Raw genomic sequence first — 21,998 nt, 5'->3', positions numbered from 1 at the left:
AAACTTAATTGATGTAGGGAAATTAATCAATAATCAGGAAATATGAAGTAAAGAATCCAAAGGATGTGGATATAGATCTAAATAGTCGATATTTATACTAATAGGAATATAAATAATTAGGATGAATATAAATTTGGATATTTACGGATTCGATTTAAATATTCAGATAGATTTGATTTAGAAATCACTACGGAATTTGGTCAAAAGTAAGGATTCCAATAATATTTCAAACAAGAGATAAACTTTCATAACCCTACACCAACAAAGCATAACTCTGTAAAATTGATAAATAACCCAACGCCACTTACTTGCACACGCGCCTCACTCAACGACGTCCGGCTAGACAAACGTTCACGCGTGCTCACACATGGATAATGACTTTTATCGAACTCCTTCTCCAGCTCTTCCAATTGTTCCGGGCTAAAAGTGGTGCGATTGCGACGAAATTTTGGCTCATCATCATCGTCCAAGTAATCCGAATCGACGTGCCGACTGTCATCAGGCGATTCAAGAGTGTCACGACTGCCCGATCCGGGAGATATTGCACGGTTATTTGTTGTCAGTAGGCCGCTAGCCGAAGCACTGCCAACATTACTGGCACCTCCAGTACCACCACCGCCACCTGATGGGGGTAGTGTAGTAAGCGTCGGACCTGCCGCTTGCGTGGGCCAAAAGTGAGCAGCTGTTGGTGCATTCGCCGCCGCCGCAGCTGCTGCAGAGGGATGCCAGGTAAAGCCGCCATAAGGGTGTGGTGGATAAAGACTGTAGGCGGCAGTACGCGCGAATTCACTGGCTACCCGCTCAGCTGCACGATTACGCAAAATGCGATTGATGGAAGAAACTGATGGAGCGGTTGTGTTGGTGCAAACGGCTGCAAAGGGAAGAGTGAATACAGTGAGTGATTTTAAAGATAGTATTACATGATGCTTTTAAGAAAGTTTGGCAGCTCATGTTAACAAATTGTGTGTCTGGCTAGATAAAATCCATATATAACTAAAAAAATTTGCCCAAAAATAAAAAAAGTATGAATATATGTATATGTACCGTATATATGAAGAATGTTGTCTTGGCATAGAATGCTAAATGCATGCCCACCACTGTACTTGTATATGTATATTAAGGCGGGTCAATTTTTTTCGATGTTCTCTCTAGCAAATTCGGATTCTATAAGTACAATACATAAAATTCAAACAAAAGGAATTCACTTGAGCCTAATTTAAAAAAAGAATGAAGGAGAGAATAAGTTTTTTTTTTGTTTTTTTGTCGGGACAACCAGCCAGTGCAGCACTCAGTACTACACTTCGATTCCCTTTTAATTTTCTTTAAATGTACCAGATCTCCGAAGAAATCGGAGTAGATCTTGTGGTGCCAAGGAACCAAGATGGTCGCTTCTTAACACATCAGTGCCAAAGACCTCAAACCTGATTCGAACGAAGGCGGGGCAGACACACAGGAAGTGGTCCACCATCCTCCTCTTCGCAAGCTGGGCAGAGTACACTGTCTGAGATGCCCAACCTTTCCATGTGCTTTGCCCACAGAAAGTGGCCCGTCATCAGCCCAACCAGCCGTCTGCACTTCCCTCTGCTTAATGACAGAAGGGTTTGCGACAGTCGATCGGACATGACAGGTAACATCAGTTTTGTCCATCTGCAGCCTCTCTCAGCCTGCCAAGCTCGCTTGTAGGTGGTAGTTACCCATTTGCTAACCGTGGCCGTGATGGCCGCAGAAGGGAGTGGCAAAACGGGCTCTGGGCCTAAGAAGTTGGCCTCAGAGCCCATCTTAGCTAAGGAGTCAGAGGTCTCGTTACCCACGATACCCACGTGTCCCGGGCCCCATGTTAGCATCAAGCTATTATGTCTACCGACATAGTTCAGCCTGAATTTACAGGACTTCACTACCCCTGATGTGGTTGGAGGGATATTGGGTTTCTAGAGGGCACTGGCATTTGTGCCTCCTCGCCACACTGAAACTCAATGTACCTGTGGTCCGAGCACGAATCTTCGGCAAGGACTCCCCAATTCTTGATTGACCACCCAAGTTTTGAGTTTGATAGGGTTAGATCAATCACCTCCTGCCTTCTAGCTGTTGCAAACGTTGGCTGTGAGCCCTTGTTATGTATGTCTAGGCAGGAGGACGCGATAAATTCGAATAGTCGAGAGCCCCGTTCATTGTACTTGCTGCTGCCCCAGATTGTATGCTGGGCATTAGCATCGCAACATAGGATGAGACCCAGACTGCGCCGCTCACAGAACCTCACGAGACTAGTGGCCTTCCCGGGTGGTGGCCCTTCCGGAGCATCGTAAGGAAAATAAGCAGATGCAATCACAAACTTCGACCATCCTCGTCTACCTCTGTAACACACCTCAGCCGCTACCAGGTCTTGGCAACAGAATTGCTCAAGACTCATCACAGTGAGATGGGATGATACTATAAGACCAAGGTCTACTAGAACTCCTGTCATATAATAACGTGGCCCCTTTCAGCGCACTTAAGCCACAGAGACGGCCCCTAAAGACCCAGGGCTCTTGCACTGCTGTTATGTGGGGTAATGTGTGCAGCTGGGAAAGCCTTCTACTTAGTAGGCAGTAGCGGCTTTGGAATGCTGCATGTTAATTTGCGTCACCGTCAAGGGACGGTAGCTACAGGAATCGTCTGAGCCAATCATTTGGGAAAGACATGGAAGCTGACCGTCCCAAAGAAGAGACTCAGACGGTTCCCGTACCGTGAGCCCATGACATCAACACTGGCCTCGTCCACTCGCACCACAAGAGCAGCCGCTTCCTTTCCTTCCCGGTTTTTGCTCTTGGTGTACGAGACGACTCGCCAAAGCCTCGTGTTGATGCCCGGATTCTGGGCACGTAGACATGATAGGACATCCGCCGTAGACAGGTCTGGATCCGGAATCCAGCAGATGGCCTTCCTGAGGGGTACACTCTCCTCGCTGTAGACTGCGAAGCGAGTGGTCCCCATGGGGGGCACGTTATTGACCACGGTCCTGATCCACTCGAAGTTGGCCAGAGACGCGCACGTCACCTTAATGGTACCGTCCTTTATCTCATAGCCCTTCGCATTGGCTTCCGGACCGGAGGCAATAACCTGACGCATCAGCTGACTTTTGCAGTATTTGATTTCTGCATCCGTCAGCCGATGGTCAGGCCCCAGTTTTCCAATCACAGCCACAGGTCGTGGGCCAGCAGCCTTCTCGCTATAGGATGGCTTGGCCGGACCCTTGGATGTGCTTGGGCGAAGGTCCAGCTCCCGATCCTCCACTGACGAAGATTTCGCCGGGCAGACAACTGTGCTGGACATTTTGTCGAGGCGCCGATAGGGGCGTGGCTCAGCAAAACCTTTTCCCGCCACATTGACTGGCGCCAAAACCGCGCTCGTATCTTAGGGGGTCGTGGCTCGGCCATTGGCGGCAACCGCAGGGCAGGGAGGTGTGCTGCTTTCAGCCACCTTCTTTCTCCGCTTACCTCGAGAGCGAGACAACTTGGGAGTGCCCGTGCCCACCGAGGATTCGGTAGCTTCCGTGGGTGTCACTTCCGCTGACCGAGGTCTTTTGGAAGACACAGACGCAGAAGAGCCGGCAGAGCCACATGAGGATTTCTCCCGCATGAGCCTTGCCCGCCGCTTTCTTCTCTTCCTCCTTGTCACGCTCTTCGATTTCCCTGCTTCTTTGGGAGGTCGTGCAGCCACCGAAGAGACCTCACAACTCAGGCCCTCCGAAGCAGGGAAACGTTTCTCAGACTCTGAAGGAGAGGAGATTGCGATAGCAACCCCCGTCTCCTCCAGGATGCGCTCTCGCTCGAGAAGCTGAGAGACTTGGGTAATGGTTGGGGCCTCCAGAATCCATGCCCCTGCCGCCGAAGCGGGTGGATTGCACCTTGTGTGGATTCCACCTGGAGTAATAGAACCATTGTTTTCCATTACCTTTTGGTTTTTTCGGGACTCCTCCCTAGCCAGTTTGGTTCGCGGATTCGCCAGCTTTGTTTTACCAATATGTATATGAAACTGCCGTAAAATAGTAAAATGTGAATATTAAATCTAATATTTAAAAAAAAGTGCATTCGTAAATGTTGATTTGTTGAATAAAAAATTGTTAACAAAACTGTGATTTAAATTTTTTAAAATTATATATTTTAGCACCCGGAAATTTTCCGTACAAAGTATCATCCATTTGCATGGATTATTGATTTCCGCTGCATTTGAAATATTCTTAAATTTTGCTATTTTCTTTCATTCAAAAATTTTATTACCGCTCTCCCAAACGAATTCATTTTATACGCAAAAAAAAATTAAAATAATTGTAAAGTAACGAAAAGGAAATAATTTAATATAAGCTAAAATTTATATGTCTACTTCATGTCGGAAGATCAACATCTTGCATTTCAGTTTGGCAACACTTTTTTCAAGTTCTCATAGATTCAATGATAGCAAATTTTTCATGGTCGTAGTGGAGGTCTGTATTCATTCAAGTTTTATACGACGAACTTAGCCACAAAACTGCAAAGCAACTGAATCGAAAGATTTGACCTGTGATGCAAGACTTCTCTTACCCAGCGCCTCCAGCCCATAAAGGGGTTAGAGATTCGCTACTTACGATTGATGATGCCGCATTCTGCTCTTACGCTATATATCTCAACGCATTTATCGAGACAATAAGATTTATATAAGCTTATCAATTTATCAATGTACAGTTTTACAAAATTAACCGCTTCACTTGCTTAAGCTTAACTTTAGTCCCAATTCAACAGATATCCGAAGGCATACGCACACATAAGACAAAGGCATATCATAAAATGGTTTAATGAATTAAGTCGTTTTTGAGGCATTTTATGAGTTATTAAACCACTTTGCATCAAACCGCTTTATCTGTGCGCTCTGCTTCTGTACTTGTAGTAGTGCCACTTCAACCGACTTAAGCCATCATTAGCCCAGATGGGCAATCAATCAAGTAGCGAGCAACGCGCAAACAAACAGTATCGGATTAAAATCTAATGACTTAAGGGAAGCAAACAGCACACACTGGCACACACACGACTTCAAACTTGGATAGAGAAGGCACCTTCATTGCGCTACTATTCACCTCGTCTTACCAAGCGGCCATGTGCATGCATATCTGTTTTGTACACATTTAATCAGCGCTGCATTCTAATTGGTGTTTACGATCTTACGCCTAACGCGCTGCTTGCATGCATGCACACCAACACTCATGCATTTCCACACACTTTCATATTAATATGGAAGTAATAATTCTGTAACAAGTCTGTATCATATATGTTTGTACATACCTTCCGATATCAACCGTTCGCGTATTTCCCAAGCGAATATAGTCGGATTCTCGCGCTTGTACTGCTCGATCTTTGAGACAACTGTTGGTGTAGCGACTTTTGGCTTGGAGCCACCAATTAGACCAGGTGGACGCAATGAGCCTGCAAATGGATGAAACAAACGAAAAAGCGACGGCAAAATAAAGTAAATTATAACTGTTTGAGTAATTGAAGATAAGTAAATAAGTAAAACTATACAAGTATAGGAAAATTATAATTATGGAGAGTTTGTGATGCGCGGATACGCGTAGAAAAGTTGTTAAAATGCAGGTATTCAAGTTCTTTATGTACTCGTTTAAAAAAAAAAACTAAGCATGCGTGAAGTTTGTTACTGCTTGCGCACACACAGGATGACAGGATATGTCAACACTGCATACAGAAACTCATCAACACTTCTGCTCAAGTCACCCTCCACGGTGCGCAACTCAATCCAACTAAAGCCACACTGAGCAATTAACAATTTGCTCGCAGTAAAAAATGCAATTAGTGAGCTGTTTACTGTTTAAATAAATATTAATCACCATCAAGTCCCAGTTGTGTTGCTGTGACAAAATGCGCCACAAAAAAGGATGCCACTATAGACACTAACATTAACGAAGCAATCATCGCCAACTGGGAACCCTTTCCAAATGCCACTGCTACATTATCAATCATCTTTGGCTTGCAACAACTCTCTGCTCGGCTACTGCTTACCTGACTCACTCAGTGAGTGGCCGGCGTATTCGTTACCTGGCTACCGATTTGCCGTCGCAGCGATCTTTATCATACATACATACATACATAATTGTCCATACATATGTATGAGTGTGCAAATAAACTTGTATACAAAGTACTTATGTGAATATAATAGCTTTATCAGCAATTTGCAATCGGCGAGACGAGTATTTTGTACCTACAAGGCGCTACTGACGGACAGCGGCGGAAGTCAAGCATCAAGCTGTGCCAAGTATGTGTGTATGTATGCATACATGAAAGATATATTGAAATGTGTAGCGTTGTATTATGCACCTATTGGTGTTGTACAATGTAAATATGTGTTGTTGTTGTTGCTTGTTACATTAATAGCGCATTGCATGCAGCAAATAAGTAGCAGTTTTGCTGCACTTATTGTTGCAATCGTACGAATACGAATACGTAAAGCTGTAATTTTTAAAAGCATATGCAGGTATGTAAGGTAGTATATACATACATACATATATGGAGACATTAGATCTCTCTAATCTATGGAGAGAGGGACTTACATATCAAAATATCCATTGTAATATTAGTTTACTGTTGGAGGGGAAGAAGGATCCCACCGTAACAGCATTACATGACGTGGCAGTGACTGTGGAAAAGTCTCTGGAGAGGAAACAATTTAGTTTGACGGCGTTTATAGATATAGAGAGACTTTAAATAACACCACGACGGAGTCAGTTGTCACTGCGTTCACGACATCAGCTGCAGCGTCTGGCGACTTTAGCCCCTCCTGCCACTGCAATAACTTCCCTACAACCTAGCAGGGACGAGATTTCGAGTTAGACTAGAGGTGGAAATACTTTTCTGTTTCTGAATCTCGTGCCTGCTCGGTCGCAGAGAATATATTGAGCTGGCAGGAGAGGCAAAGTCAAGGTAGTGTTCTTGCTAGTTGCTATTGACGAATTTCTGACTAAATTAAATAAGGGTGGGGCTAAGATAGTAGCATACGTCGATGACTTGGTCCTAATGCTATCGACCTCAGTCATGGGTGAGATCTAGGCTACCAGTTATCAATATTAGACAAGTCCAAGCACTTAGTCAGAAAGACCATTGTAATAAGGAAAGGAAGGAAAAGAGAGACAGGATAGCTACAGTATGGATGGTAAGACTGAAAAATTGGGTTGTGGTCACTCTTCCGCCAATCTTTTGGATTCATTAATGAATCTTAAGAGATCCGGAAGGGAAAGAGTATGAACTTTTTCCATACCCTGTACATCGCACCCCAACAGTCTAAGTCTGATTCTAGAATACGCCGGGCAGCTACAGAGAAAACGCTCCGCTGTTTTCTCAATCTCAAGAGAGGATACACATATTGAGTCATCAATGATTCACATGGTAGCCATATGCTGACCACAGGTGTTGTGCCCTGCGATTACACCCACCAGTACTCTCAGGCTCTTTCTACGAAGGTCTTCTTTGGGTAGACCTCATGAAGTCGTCAATCCATAGTTCAACCGATGCAGAATTAACCCCTAGGAAGGGTTCAGAGCCCAGTTGTATGCTTGCAGAGCCTTCATTAGCCAGTTTATCAACCAACTCGTTTCCTGTAATACCACAGTGTCCGAGCACACAAATAAGACAAACTTTGTTGTGTTTTAGAACACTGTTCAGCATACAAGAGTCAATTCTGATAAAACGGAACTGTTGCTATTTACGAGAAGGTTTATATTTTTATACTTTTTAGATTAAATAACCACCTTCTCCCACTTTCAGCGGAGGAGTGGGCAAAAGATTGCTTGTATTGGCATCAACGGATCATGTAGAACTTGCCCCATTGCTGCCTTTAATGCCGTTTTGTACTTACTTCCCATCGACTTTTTCGTTATTTCTACCGCGGCTCAAAGTGCAATCAGGTTAAAGGAAGTTGGAGGCAATCTCTCAAGGGACATGGTAGCATTTTAGGCAGTTAACACCGTATTTCTCCGAACTTCGTACAAATCTCTCTATACGCAACCTGGAGTTTAAGGGCCTTGCCGGGCTAATCTTTCATTCACTGGCCCAAAAATGTTCGTGAGCTTTATTAATGGGATCTTCGATTTATCTAACTCTTCACAATATTTTTCCCTACAATTAGCTTTGGTCCAGTTGGTCGCTCCAAAGAACATAATTTCAAGCTCATTCTAAATTGCAACAGAGCTTAGCCTCTACTTAGGTCAGAATGAATGGCTGCCCACGCAAGAGCCTACATGGAAAAGGAAAACCAGAAAGAAAAAAACAGGGGATAAATGGGAGAAGGGTCTTTGAATAGGAGAATAACAACAAACAATCGCTAATTACATTTGTATTAGTTGAAGCTATTGATGAAACTTACCAAGTGCCTGGTATTTAAAGCTGGTATATCCGCAGGTGTAGCAAAAAAGTGAGAACACAGATATCTAATTCTTAGCCCATAGAGAGCAGGGCAGCTGAGAAGAACATGCTGAGATGATTCCACCTCATCCTTATCCAGGGACTAGACGCAATCCCAAGTCTCATCATATGGATACCTAACGGACAATGTCCAGTAAGGACACCCACCAAATTCGCGAGATGCATGTTTGTTAGCCTTAGAAGTTCTCTCGAGCGCCCCCGATCTACCCTGGCTAGAAGGATCTCGCAATTTAGCACGTTGACGCGAGGCCCATCTCTCCAGGGGTAGACCACAGATTCTCAAGAAAACCCCCAATCCTCTTATTTCGGGGTGAAACCATTTCCAGGGTCCCCCGTCTAGCTAACTCATCAGCTCAGCATATTCCCGCTACGCCACTGGGGCCGGGAACTCAAATGGACCTCATACCGAAGTCTTCAGATACAGTAGGGAGAGAAATCAGCCATTTCCCTATTAATTTCGAACGCACAAACAACGAGCGCAGCGCCTTAATTGCCGCCTGACTGTCGGAGTAGATATTTACCTCCTTACAGTAGTTACAGAAGTAAACAACAAATCAACTGTTTCTTTAAGTGCGGCCAGCTCCGCTTGGTAAACACTACAGTGAGCTTGGTGGGGAGCTCCTCATAGAATACTCCCCCCATCAACCCTTCCTTTCAGCTTCGAGCCAACTATAATCATGTCAGCCATTCCCTGTGTCCTTCCTTGAGGGAATACATATGAATGGAAAAAATACCGCTCGAACCCAGCAAACGCGTAATTGATCAAACACCAAGGGAATGAACTCAAAGCTTCTACGAATACTTAAGAATACTAGCCCCTATTTGCATAGATAGTTCGTACCGAGCTTCGCAAGAAAGTGCCTGGATCTAACCATTGCTCCTTTGTAAGAAAGGTAATGACATCCCTCTCTCTCTCGATTCCTCTCCTCCCCGGCGGGACATAGGGCCTCAACGGTAAAGTAATACATCCGCACGATTGGCTCTGGTGGCAAAAGAGGGCAAAACCAAGGGCATGCTGGCGTCCTGGAAGTCGCGGCGCCTTGAAATTCGATGAGGTCATGCACTTCATATATCTTGGGTTAAGTGCGCAATCGAGTAGTAAATCCCTCTCTCAACGAACGAAAACCACACTCCAACAAGAGGCTCATCATCCCGGTGCTTCTCCATAGTCAAACAATCCGATGTAGCCGCTTTTGGAGTTTTCGATAGAAAAGTACTACTTTTTCATTTCGAATGAACCACGAGCTGTATGAGCTTTACGGATATATTGACATAGTTGATTGAGCTACCCTGCAGCGACTATGGGCCTGAGTAATGTCACCCGTATGGAAAGAACTGCTCCGGCAGATAGGATGTATGAGACGGCAATTGGCGGTCAACGGTAAAGAGGTGAAAGATTCAAATTGAAAATAGCCTGACTTCTCTTGGCTTAAGAAAATGGAAAAGGTGTTCGGAAAACAGGGACAGCTGGCGAGACATTATTCGGCAGGAAGTTGCTCGTTAACGGGTTGTTAAGTCCAATTAAGTAAGTAAGATAAAGGCACTTGATCATCTCAAGCCCAACAATTTCACCGAGGGTCTCTACAAAAGTTATATTATGTCTCTACTAAATGCCCTCTTCTAAGACATTACAGCCTATGGAAGTTATCAAGTATTCTTTAAAATAAATGAATTAAATATGTGTATATTTTGCTTGTTACTTACCCAATAGCTTCGAAACTGCACCCTGCTGCGACAGCATATGCTGAGCGATGTCATAACCGCGTAGGCCACCGAATCGCGAAAGTTCCAGTAAACGTTGCTGCGACATCAGCGCATTCAGAGTTGTGGGTGAAGGTGAGCCACCGGCTCCGAAAATTGCAGCGCCCGGTATTTGCACAGATGGTGGGAGGCCAACTGAAATTATGCAACAAAGTAACGAGTTTTAGAAATATATTTAATGCAAAATATATAGAACTTAAAAGTTTCGCCAAGCTAACTGTACCTCCAGTGGGCAATTGCGCTCGGTTCTGCTTGCTAATTAAAATGTGAATATATAATTTTTTTGAAATAATTTCTCAATAGTACTTGCAGGTACTGCTGTCAACAATTTGCAGCCTCTAAATTTGCAATGCCAATTAAAGGCACAGTAATTTTGCTACGCCAATTTGCGACAAACTTTATGCCTTTTACGGGTACGAGTAACTAATTTTGTTCAACATAACTAACTAAATTATATAAATAGCGTTAATTTTTTTGTTCCTTTTTAGCATTAATTTTAGCATCACAAATATAAAACAAAAACAAAAACCAAAAAACAAAAACAAAATAACCTATCCGCTACGCTCGTCCCCCCATAAGGGGCGAGCACTGAACGAAAATGAAACACGAGCCTCCTCCAAGTCACACCGTTCAACCCCTTACCTTTGCCCAAAGCGTATACAAATAAATTAAGCATTTATACAGCTGTGCTCTATAAGCAGATCATGACATTTATTACGGTTTAATTGTTTTACCGCACGAGCATTTCTTTCGATTGTATACCTAATTTGTCTTGAATACATATTTATTTTCGTCTGATTAATTCAATTTTATAATTATGATTTACGCCAGCACACATGACTCAAGAAAAACGAAAAACACGACACAATGGGCACGTTTAGCAAATATGTATTCAATTAACAAAGGAAAAATATTTAAAACAAATACACAACAACAATAATAATTTATGCACCAAAACTTTGAGTAAGTCAAGAAAATTCAACTTTGAAACAAAAATTACGTTTGTAATCGGTAGAAATATGTAAAACCACCACAGCTGTCAGCACCTGAATTATTGACAAACAAATTTTATTGCCCCGCAATCAGGTGGAAATGAGATTACAAAGTTTGTGTGTGTAAAAACCAAACATAAATCAGTCTAACTAAAATTCTTTACTTTTTACAGTATTAAATTATATAATCGCATAGCTCGTTAGAACTTCAGCTACTATTTACTTAGTATTCTCCAACACAATAATTTCATTTGAAAAACTATAAATGTTGTGCATTTTCTTCTTGATTAACTGCAGGGCTACTTAGACCAGGGGCTCTCAGGCTGAAGCGTCGCGACGCTTTGCGAGAGCGACACAAGCTCGTCTAAAAGTGCAAAGGAAATATCTTCTTTTTTTTTAACTCCATTTATTACATACAAATTGTCTTAAAAAATAGCATTCAGTATTATTTATAGTTAAATTTGAAAGAAGTTTAGCTTTGCGTAAGAACCAGCCCAGTTTATTACATAATTCTGGTTTTATACGTTTTTACATTTAACATTTTAAAACTTTGCATTATTTCATTAGGACAACAGAGAGGCATGGACTTCGATCCAACGATTCTCTCCATGCCTCTTGACTCCATGCCATCAATATATACAGTGCCTGGTGCTGCCAGACACTCAATTGTGGTCAAACTCTGAAAATGAGCCTAGTAAACACTGTTATCGCATTTTCACGGATGGCTCCTGGACCGAGCATGGTTTCGCCTCTGGTGTCTACGTAGAATCCAGCGGGACAAAATTACACTTTGCTCTTGGAATGCATGCATCTGTGTTTTAGGCGGAGGTGTATGCTGTTCAAGAAATAATGAACTTTGTTGTGGAAAACAGGTGTAGAGGCAGATCTGTATGTGACTGCGGCGACAGCAATGCTGCGCTCATAGTCTTAGACAGCCCCTCAACCACATCAAGGGTAGTTAAGCCCTATGACGCAAAGCTGAACTATGCAGGTAGACATAATATCAAGATGCTAACATGGATCCCGGGGCACGTGGGCATCGCGGGTAACGAGACCTCTGACACTTTAGCTTGGATAGACTCTGAAGCCAACTTCTTAGACCCCGAGCCCGTTCTGCCACTCGCTTCTGCAGCCATCAAAGCCAAGTTACTTCAAACCACAAGCGAGCTTGGCAAGCTGAGAGAGGCTGCAGATGGACAAAACTGATGTTACCTGTCATGTCCGACCGACTGTCGCAGATCCTCCTGTCATAAAGCAGAAGGGACTGTAGGCAGCTGGTTGGACTGATGCCGGGCCAGACTGGGCGAAGCACATGGAAAAGGTAAGCATCTCAGACAGTGCACTCTGCCCAGAGTGACATCGGATCACTTTCTATACGTCTGCCCGGCTTTCACTCGAATCAGGCTTGAGATCTTTGGCACTTAAGAAGCGACCATCTGGCTCTTTGGCACCACAGGATCTACTCAGATTTCTTCGGAGGTAAATAGATTTAAATAAAATTAAAAAGGGAACCCGAGTTCAGTACAATAGGCTTAATGTTGTTCGAGTGTTGTACTTGCTAGTTGTTTCGACAAAAAAACAAAAAAAAAAAATCATTAGGTATACATTTTTTTATGCGTGAAGTAAAGTTGTTATTAAAAAGGTTAATTGCTCGAGGATTTGAATGAGCGGCAAGCCGAGACTGATGCTGTATCGCTGACTGATTCTGCTGATTTCTTCTTAGATTGCCATAACATTTAGAATCTATCTAGTCTGGAATCTATCTAGCTTTTCCAGGTTAGATTTTGAGGCCGATATTTCGACTCCGTACGTCCATATTGACTCAAAAATTGTTTTGTATATGAGGACTTCATTGTCTAGTAACAATGCCGATAACCAATAAAGTGAACGGAGTTTCAGTCCAAGTTATTTTCGCTTTAAAACTACAAGCGATCGCCACGTAAGGCAGCTAACTAGCAGAATACTTTAATATTTGGCATTACTTGTCTGTGGTATTAGAGCTGCCATTTAGAGATATAGCAAGGCATGACCCGTCGCGAAGCGTAAAAGTAATCAGCATAGATTTGGATTCGTCAGCTTTCATACACCAGGTTTTCAACCAGGAACTAACACTGTAAAGGTTTTCTTGTAAGTAGAAGAAGCAAAGGGAATGGGTCTGATGGTGAGTGAGGACAAAACAAAGTGCCTCCTGCCATCAAACAAGCAGTCGACGCATTCGGGGGTTGCCATCCACGTCACTGATGACAGTTATGATTTCGAGGTTGTAAAAGACTTCGTTTAGTTAGGAACCAGCATTAACACCGATAATAATATCAACCTTGAAGTTTATGATTTTTTTTATCGAAAATTTTACAATAATGATTATTTTCGGTGCCCCAAGTGTGTTGAGGAAAGACCTAAGTAAGCCATAGATCATCTCTCACTCTCAGTTGTCCACTGTCAAATAAGTGACTTAAATGCAATTTGATAATGAAGATGATATTTCAAAAGAACGGCGGCAAGCAAAGCTAAAATTGGCGAGAAGCGTTGAGAGCTTTATGATATTTCCTATAAAAGATCGGTCTCCCAGTATTGTCACTAGAGATCAAGCGGTATATGGGCGGCTTAAAACCAGCCAGATTTACAAAAAAATACCCGTTCTGATAAATATTTCCAATGCAATGTGAAGCAAAATCACTTGATTAGACGTGCTTGGATATCATCTCCCCACGTGGCGTTTTCCTAAACTTCTCTGATTATATATATGTAATTGGCGCGTACACCCTTTTTGGGTGTTTGGCCGCGCTCCTCCTCCTATTTGTGGTGTGCATCTTGATGGAGTTCCACAAACTTCTCTGATTACCAGTTTTTTCTTTGTGATCGTTTGCACATCTACATACCGATTTTGTTAAAACTTCCTCGATTTTTTCGAGATCTAAAAATGTTCAACTACAGAAATAAAATCCATCGTTCTATATGATAAAACGGGGATCCGATATATCAAAAGTGATGGGATTAGAGTTAAAATTTTGACAGTAGGACCGAAATAATTCGTTAAGGTTTTAATTTGGCTTGAATATTTAAAAATAAAAACAAAAAATAGGTCTAAAGTGTCTCGATATTTGTTAGGGAATAAGAAGATTAACTTCTGCTAGAAAATGGACTAGAAATGGGTCCCGTGAACAGTTTTATCATAAATATCATCGGCAGTATGTTTCTACGACTAGTAAAAGTTTCGATGGGGAATAGGCAAATAGTAAAAATACTGTTCAAAATCAACCCTCTCCTAGCAAAAGCTCAGAAGGTGATAAAAAAATATAAGTTTCTCTCAACCCCTTTCCAAAATGATTTTCCGATCCTTGGAAGAAAATAAAAGGCACTTAAGGCAAAGTGTTAAAGCACCGGGATACGATATCACAATGAGCAAAGTACTGAAGGCACTACCTACTTGCGGCTTTAAGTTCGTCACGTATCTACGTAATATTTAATGCGATAATTTGACAGTGCAATGGAAAGTATCGGACATAATCCTCTTATAGACCAATAAGTCTGCTTCCTATTTTATCGAAAGCCTTCGAAAAACTTTTACCGAACCGGCTCAACTTTATAATTGGACAAAGAAAACTTATCCCTACGCATCAGTTTGGATTCAGGAAACATCCTTCCACCGTCGAGCAGATGAACTCCCCGACTAGAATTACAGTGAGGCATGCCGAAGAATCAGTTAGGCCCGAATTAGGCAGGCCTTACTGAGGCACGCCTCACTATTACCTTACCAGGCCCACGTTAGGCAAGACAAAGATTGGCATGCCAGAACAATACCAAATTTGGTTGTGGTCACGAAAATCTGTGGCAGTGTCTCACTTAGGCATAAATTGGAGTCCTTAACTGATTTGTAGAAGGGCATCCGGAGTATTACCGAAGTTCGGCTTTTCGAACCTGCGCCAAATGAGGCAGATGTGTGGCGATACTTTTCGGGACTTGGGCCTAGTTTGGCTGCCTTATGAGGCGCTAATTTAGAATGTGGTCTGCCTTATTTGCGCGTAATCACCGCCTTACCAAAATTTCTAGTCGGTTCTGTGTAAAATTTCGCCAGTAAAGCTTTTTAAAATAGAGAATACAGTGCTGTCGTCTTTCTAGGCATAGCATAAGCATTTGAAAAGGTATGGCACGAGGCCCTGCTGTACAAACTAAAAATGAATCTTCCTCATAATTTCATTTGCTGCTAAAATCATACTTACAAAACCGACATTTTCAATTTAAATTAAATAAAGAAATTACCAATCTGTATGAAATCAATGCAGGTGTGCCGCAGGGAAGTGTCATGGGAGCAGTACTTTATACGCTTTTCACTGCCGACCTACCTCTAACAGTTGACACACAGGTTACAAATACATATCCAGATTCTAGTAATAGCTAGAATATTTGCATCTGCATGTGCATCTTAACAACTGCAAGATATCCCAAACGGACTACGCTAAATATAGTAATTAGGCATTAATTTTGATCGGCGTCTTGGAATAAAAAACTTCGTTCCCTTTATTGAGTACTTGGCTAAATATCAGCGCTTTCGTTAGACAAAAAGCTCTTCATATATAAAGCAATACCGAAATCAATATGGGCATTCGAAGTGCAAATCTGGGGCTCAGCTTCGAAGTAAAAACTTGACATCATACACAGATTCCAGTCACAAATGCTGCGCATGTGTGCCAACGCGCCATAGATTGTCTGCAACGATATACCTAATTCATCGTGATCTTGAAGTGCAGGGTTTGCAGGGTGCAAACCCCTCCCCCCCAGATGAAGTTTTAAAAAATTTTTTGACATGAATCGATATGCAAAAAATTGGCACTCAAATAGTAATAAATGTATGTATGTATATGTATGTATATGTATGTATATGTTCAATTCAGCATATTATAATAAATTAGTTTCAATCTTTTTTTGATTATTATTTATCCTTATCATAAATCAATGATTCATCATATCCAAAACTGTGACTTAAGCATGTACTGTGTCATAAATTTATAAACACAAGCAAAGTTATTTCAGACTGCAACAAAAGTTGGAACCCCCCCCTAAATTTAAGGTCTGTGCACGGGCCTGCTGTTGCAGCTGCCTAATACACAAGTTTCAAATATGACTGACGCAAGAGGCTATTTGCGAAAGTTATAAATCTTCCACTATGGTGATTAATTTTGCGCCATCTTCTATAAAGATTAAATTCATTCATGTTAATATACATTTCAAGACCTAACCCAACAGACATACATATACTTATTTCAGACTATAATCGCGTATTTCATAAGAAGCTGAACAGTACTTCATGAGACGCACATTTTTTTGTATTTCTTAATATTTTTTGCCAATAATTTTTGTTACACCAACTAACCATATAATTTAGAAGTATGTATGTACGTTTGTAGTAAATATCATTCTTCGATCGAAAAGTGGTTTCACATTATCGGCAGAATGTAAAATTTTGTGACAGTAGAAATATTGTTAATAAATAGCAGGAAAAGAATCGATGTAAGGCGTCAGCCCTGTTGAACTCCTGGAGGAACATGATTTACGTTGGAAGTACTATTTTCAAAAATAACTCTTTGCGTTCTAACCTAGAGATAAGGAGAGATCTAACGGACCAGAGTGAAGACCAAGTAGCTTGAGTTTATAAAAGAGCTATGAGTGACAGATTCCGTCAATTAATATTTTTGCTTCAAAAGAAAATAAATTTTCTTAGCAAGGCATTCACAAATTGCCCAAAAGGTAGGAAGAATACCTTTGATAAAATAATATCCCTAATTAAAGAATTGCGAAAGGTTGTTTATTTTTTGAAGGGCTTGTACAGTTTCCCCAAAGCGTGCAAGAAGGCATACCGATAATATTGCTACCTATCCTCTCCGCTAAAAGTCAGTTCCTACTATGCGCTCTATCTAGTGAGGAAAAACTGCATTCACCTCCCATATTACTTGAGAATTTTGAGGGAGATATGTCAGAAGCAGGCTTAGGTAGAGTGCACTAAATATTAAAAAGCGGACAGATTAAGCACTGAAAAACTGAAGACTTTGTGATAATGAAATCCTTATTTAACAATAGCTACTACTAAAAAATTTGTGATAGTTCAATTTAGTGGTAGTGCAAAATGCGCAACCGTGGCCGAAAGGAATCCCATATTTCTAAAGTACATTGGAAAGACTAAATTTAAAGTTTTAGTCTGATAAAAAGTCGATAGCTAAATGAATTTCAAAATTGGTAAATTATAAAATTATAATTATTAGGACGGGTCGATTTGTGGGGAGGCAAAAAAATCGCCCATTGCTCTGTGAAAATCACATTCTAGGGATCAAAATAAGAAACTTTGCCGAAGGAACCATACCTCTAAAACGAATTCTGACGTCCCCCAATTTGGGTCGAACTTTTAGTGTATTTTGTGGGGAGGCAAAAAAATCGCCCATTGCTCTTTGAAAATCATATTCTAGGGATCAAAATAAGAACTTTGCCGAAGGAACCATACCTCTAAAACGAATCCTGATGTCCCCCAATTTGGGTCGAACTTTTTAGTTTCTTTTCTCATGTAAAGGCCAAAAATGGTGATATTTTGAAATGATTGTATAGGGAACCCCCCAAGGGAGTTCCAGGGGGTGTGCCACTGGCATGGGTGGATCGGCCGTCCAAAGTTAGTGGGGGTCGGTCGTACATTTGGACTCGATTGGAGCACTCTAAAGTGGGATTTTTCGTTCGACCCAAATTGGGGGACATCAGAATTCGATTTAGAGGTATGGCTCCTTCGGCAAAGTTTCTTATTTTGATCCCTAGAATACGATTTTCACAGAGCAATGAGCGATTTTTCAATCGACCCGCCCTAATAATTATAATCCCATTTCATTTGCAGAAACTCATTTCTCGTAAAACCTCGGTAGTAGAAACCAATACGAAAAATCACCCATTTTGATCGCTTTAATTTTCTATTTCATGATGTTTTTTATTTTGTTGGCATTAGTGTAAGTACCTGTAGAGCATAGTCCTCGAAGAAAATGTTGTGCTGGTAACGAATTACGTCTGAATATCTTTTTTTTTTCTTGCACCTAATGCTCCATTCTTATGTTAGATAGTGGCTCCCTACCATTTTTCTAATAATAAATATTATATATAAATCTTCTTTTTTTGTATACAGGGGTTAAAAGATCATTATGGGTATTTGTGCCTTAAACATAAATCTTGATAAGCCAGAATTCCGAGGCCGCAAAAAAAGTTGTTGTCGCACAAATTTTTAAGATTTTATGTAAATATTTAAAAATAAGGAATTAAAAATCAGCCTAATTTTCAATTTTCCTAGAGAGCTGTATTCTCATGTATTTACTTTTTTTCTAGAAAATATCCTCCGTTTCAGAATTCCTGGGGAAAAGATTTTTCTCTGAAATATTGGTAGCAGGAAATTGGAACTTTTGAAATGCTGATTTCTGCCTTTTTGACAGTTTTAAGAGGTGTTAATTATGTGGAAATTTAAATTGATTCGAATAAAGTCGAAAAAGATGGAAAAATATATAAAATATATGTATATATAATTAGCGCGTGCACCGCTTTTGGGTGTTTGGCCGATCTCCTTCTCCTATTTGTGGCGTGCGTCTTGATGTTGTTCCACAAATGGAGGGACCTACAGTTTCAAGCCGACTCCGAACGGCAGATATTTTTATGAGGAGCTTTTTCATGGCAGAAATACACTCGGAGGCTTGCCATTGCCTGCCGAGGGGCGACCGCTATTAGAAAAATGTTTTTGTTTTTCTTAACTTTGTTGCTTCACCGAGATTCGAACCTACGTTCTCTCTGTGGATTCAGAATGATAATCACGTACCAACTCATTCGGCTACGGCGGCCGCCGTATGATAACAATGCATAATAAAGCTACCTAAATAGGTGGCGAAAATTAATCGAACCTATCGAAACATTTATAATTTCTGTAAATTGCGGTGTTCGTCAATCATATTTGACCATTGTGAATAAACAATGGTGCGCTTTAAGATCCATATACAGATTTCCATCACTCAAAATCATTATTTTTTTTATTTAGCAAAAACCAAAAACGTTATTCAAAAAAACTTTAGATTATTATTTTTGGGCCAAAAAAATTGCTGAATTGGAGTGTCAAACACAGGCACAAAAAGATTTAGGAAGGCGTATTCGCAATGCAGCAAACCCAATTGAATGAATGTAGCCCTTAAGGGTTGGTTAGTTGGTTGGTTAGAGTGGTGATTCATCCAGAATCCAACTAGCGCTTCCGCACCATTTTGTTGCCACATCCTCGTTACCAAATTGTTTACCAGTTATTTACGGCATAACTATATCCAGTCTGTGCGGTTCAGGAACCTTATCAGGTTGTTGGCGTCTAGGCCAGACAGTTGTTAAAGACTCTCGAGCAGCGGTTTGCCCAGGGTTAACAGTCTGTCCTTCCATAGAGCAGGTCATTCACAGATGGAGGATTGTTACCTTTTCCTCCGATTGTTTGCCCTTAAGGGTACTAAAAACATATTTCATTAAAGTTTCCATTAATGTCTCGTCTTTACAAGTTGAGAAGTATAAACTAAGTACTAAAAAAGTCGCTTTCCAATATTTGTTAGAGGAGCTTGAAAAGCAGGTTTAGCCAAATAAAAAGCCGTTTAGCGTTTCGCGTATTATAAAATTTAGTTGAGAGGACGTTTTTTTTTTTGGCCCAATGCACTCTCAATAAAATTCTAGGTAGCTGGTTGGTATTTTTGAAACTCAGTGATATCCTTTTGAAATTCATTTATAACTCAAAGTGGATAAATATTTGTAAAGCAGAAGACGGAGAAATTTGTGCTGCGCGCTACATGACTTACGAGGGTCATTTGAAAAGTCTATGCAAAGTCAGAGAGATCACACTACTGAAGCATATCGGGGTTATGTTTAGTTAGTAAAACCTCTCGGAAGAACACAGACCAAGTTTCAACCAGATCGGCATATTTCTTTGTGTTTGGCATTCGTTTGAATCGAGGAAGTCGAGTGATTCTCCTTTTTCGTCACGACAACGCATTAGCTCGTATCACATCTCCCTTATTCTCCAGATTTGGATCACTCAGTCTACTATTTGTGCCCCATTTGAAGAAATTGCTGGCGGGAAAAAGATTGTATGCAAACTAGGAGGTGATTGCCGAAACGAATGGCTATTTTTCAGATTTGGACAAATCCTATTATGCGTAGGGGCTCAAGAAACTAGAACGAAGTGTATACACCTAAAAGGAGACTATGACGAAAAATGAAAAATGAGATAAGCCTTAAGTAGTTTTTTATTTTTGCGCGGACTTTTCAAACGAAGCTCATACTAGCGTAAATGAAGAAGTAACAACAGAAAACAGGGTCACCTAAGTTAGTGACAGCGCAGAAGTAGCTATTTTGGTCTCATCCAAAAACATGAGCAGGAAGTACTCTATATAATCAGCTGCAATTTTCTAAAACTTCAAGTAATTAAAAAAAATAATAATAACAAAAATAATAAAATAAATAAATAATAGGCGTGTGCGCATCTGTTAGGTGTTTGGCCGTCTTAAAAGACGTCATTGAAATTTTGCACAAACATAACATAAGCAACTGAATCATCTCAGGCATTAAAAATCTAAGCACTAACAACACAACGAGCATAAGAGTCGGCAAAGTAGCCGTTGGGCTAAGGGAAGGTGATAGCTTGAGCCCTATTCTCTTTAACTTAATTATAGATGAGATAAAAGCAAACTAAAAACATAAAAAAAATTTGCTATGCGGATGACGCATTTTCATTATCTAATAATACGACTTACAACGACTCCTTTACAGCTTCAAAAAAGCGGCAGACATCGTCCACATTAAAATATCCGCATCAAAACCAAAATCTGTAACAATCTCAAGACAGCCGTTGAGGTGCAAGGTTGCAGTGTACGGTACACATATTGAGTAGGTTATGAAATTCAACTACCTGGGTGCCAATATAACATCCTATACAGAGCTGAACTCTGAAACCATTGCAAGAAACCATATGGCGCAATAAACACCTCATCACCAAAGGAAAAGTTAGAATATACAAACCATGCATGTGGTATTGGGACGATAGTGGATATGAAAACAGAACTGAGAACTTAAATGCACACGCTACTCGCTATAGCAGGATTCACCCGCTGGGACTTGATTTCCAATGAGGATATACGACAAATATGCGGCGCACAAGATGTTATCCGTTGGATCAGAAAGAGGCGGAGTGAATGGAACTACAAAAGATGGACGATCAACGTATAGCAAAAATTGTTACGGTAGAAAAACTTGGAAGCACTGGAAGACAAGCCAGTCGGGCCCCCCAATGGCGAGAGTTTTGGACCTCAAGCTCAACCGAGACATGACTTTTTGATATGCTCTAAGTTTCCTATTTTGAATTTATATGTATTTTGTTTTTCCTCTTTTCGATTTAAAAAATGTAGTAAAACGGGATATTATTCTAAAATAAAGACGAAGAAGAAAATATATTACTAAAATTATTATTTTCCATTATTGCACATTTTTTTAATACGAGATTATAAAAATCATAAAACTCTTTCCCAAAAAAAAACGTTAATATTAATGACGCTAAAACGTCAATGTCCTTATTACAAATACCATTTATAAATACAGGGTCCAACACTCGTAGTGTAACCAATTAAGGGGACAGATACCTGTAAAATTTCGAAAAAAGAATTTTTGTTTTTCATAAAATGTTCATATAATCCTTTAAGAACATGTCAAAAAAATTTTAGAACGTAAATTTAAGTATTTCTTATAACACCGGCCCTTGAAATTTAACCACCCTTTA

General features: G+C 40.8%; 1 protein-coding gene across 3 annotated transcripts in view; it reads right to left on the bottom strand.

Moving 5' to 3' along the window:
• The window catches only part of LOC128860453 (paired box protein Pax-8-like), a 34,356-nt gene that overhangs the window by 5,795 nt on the left and 6,563 nt on the right, over nt 1-21,998 (bottom strand). For 2 of the 3 annotated variants that reach the window (XM_054097989.1, XM_054097991.1), the window contains exons 2-4: nt 10,143-10,334; nt 5,292-5,432; nt 309-871 (exon numbers count right to left, since the gene is read on the bottom strand). In XM_054097989.1, coding sequence (XP_053953964.1) covers nt 309-871; nt 5,292-5,432; nt 10,143-10,334 — 896 coding nt within the window. Of the gene's footprint in view, nt 1-308; nt 872-5,291; nt 5,433-5,851; nt 6,015-10,142; nt 10,335-21,998 lie in introns of those variants that run through there. The other variant, XM_054097990.1, reaches the window with a different exon arrangement.

Source organism: Anastrepha ludens, chromosome 4 (assembly GCF_028408465.1).
Source record: "Anastrepha ludens isolate Willacy chromosome 4, idAnaLude1.1, whole genome shotgun sequence".
In the NCBI taxonomy this organism is placed as follows: domain Eukaryota; kingdom Metazoa; phylum Arthropoda; class Insecta; order Diptera; family Tephritidae; genus Anastrepha; species Anastrepha ludens.
This window is presented reverse-complemented; position numbering and strand designations above follow the sequence as displayed.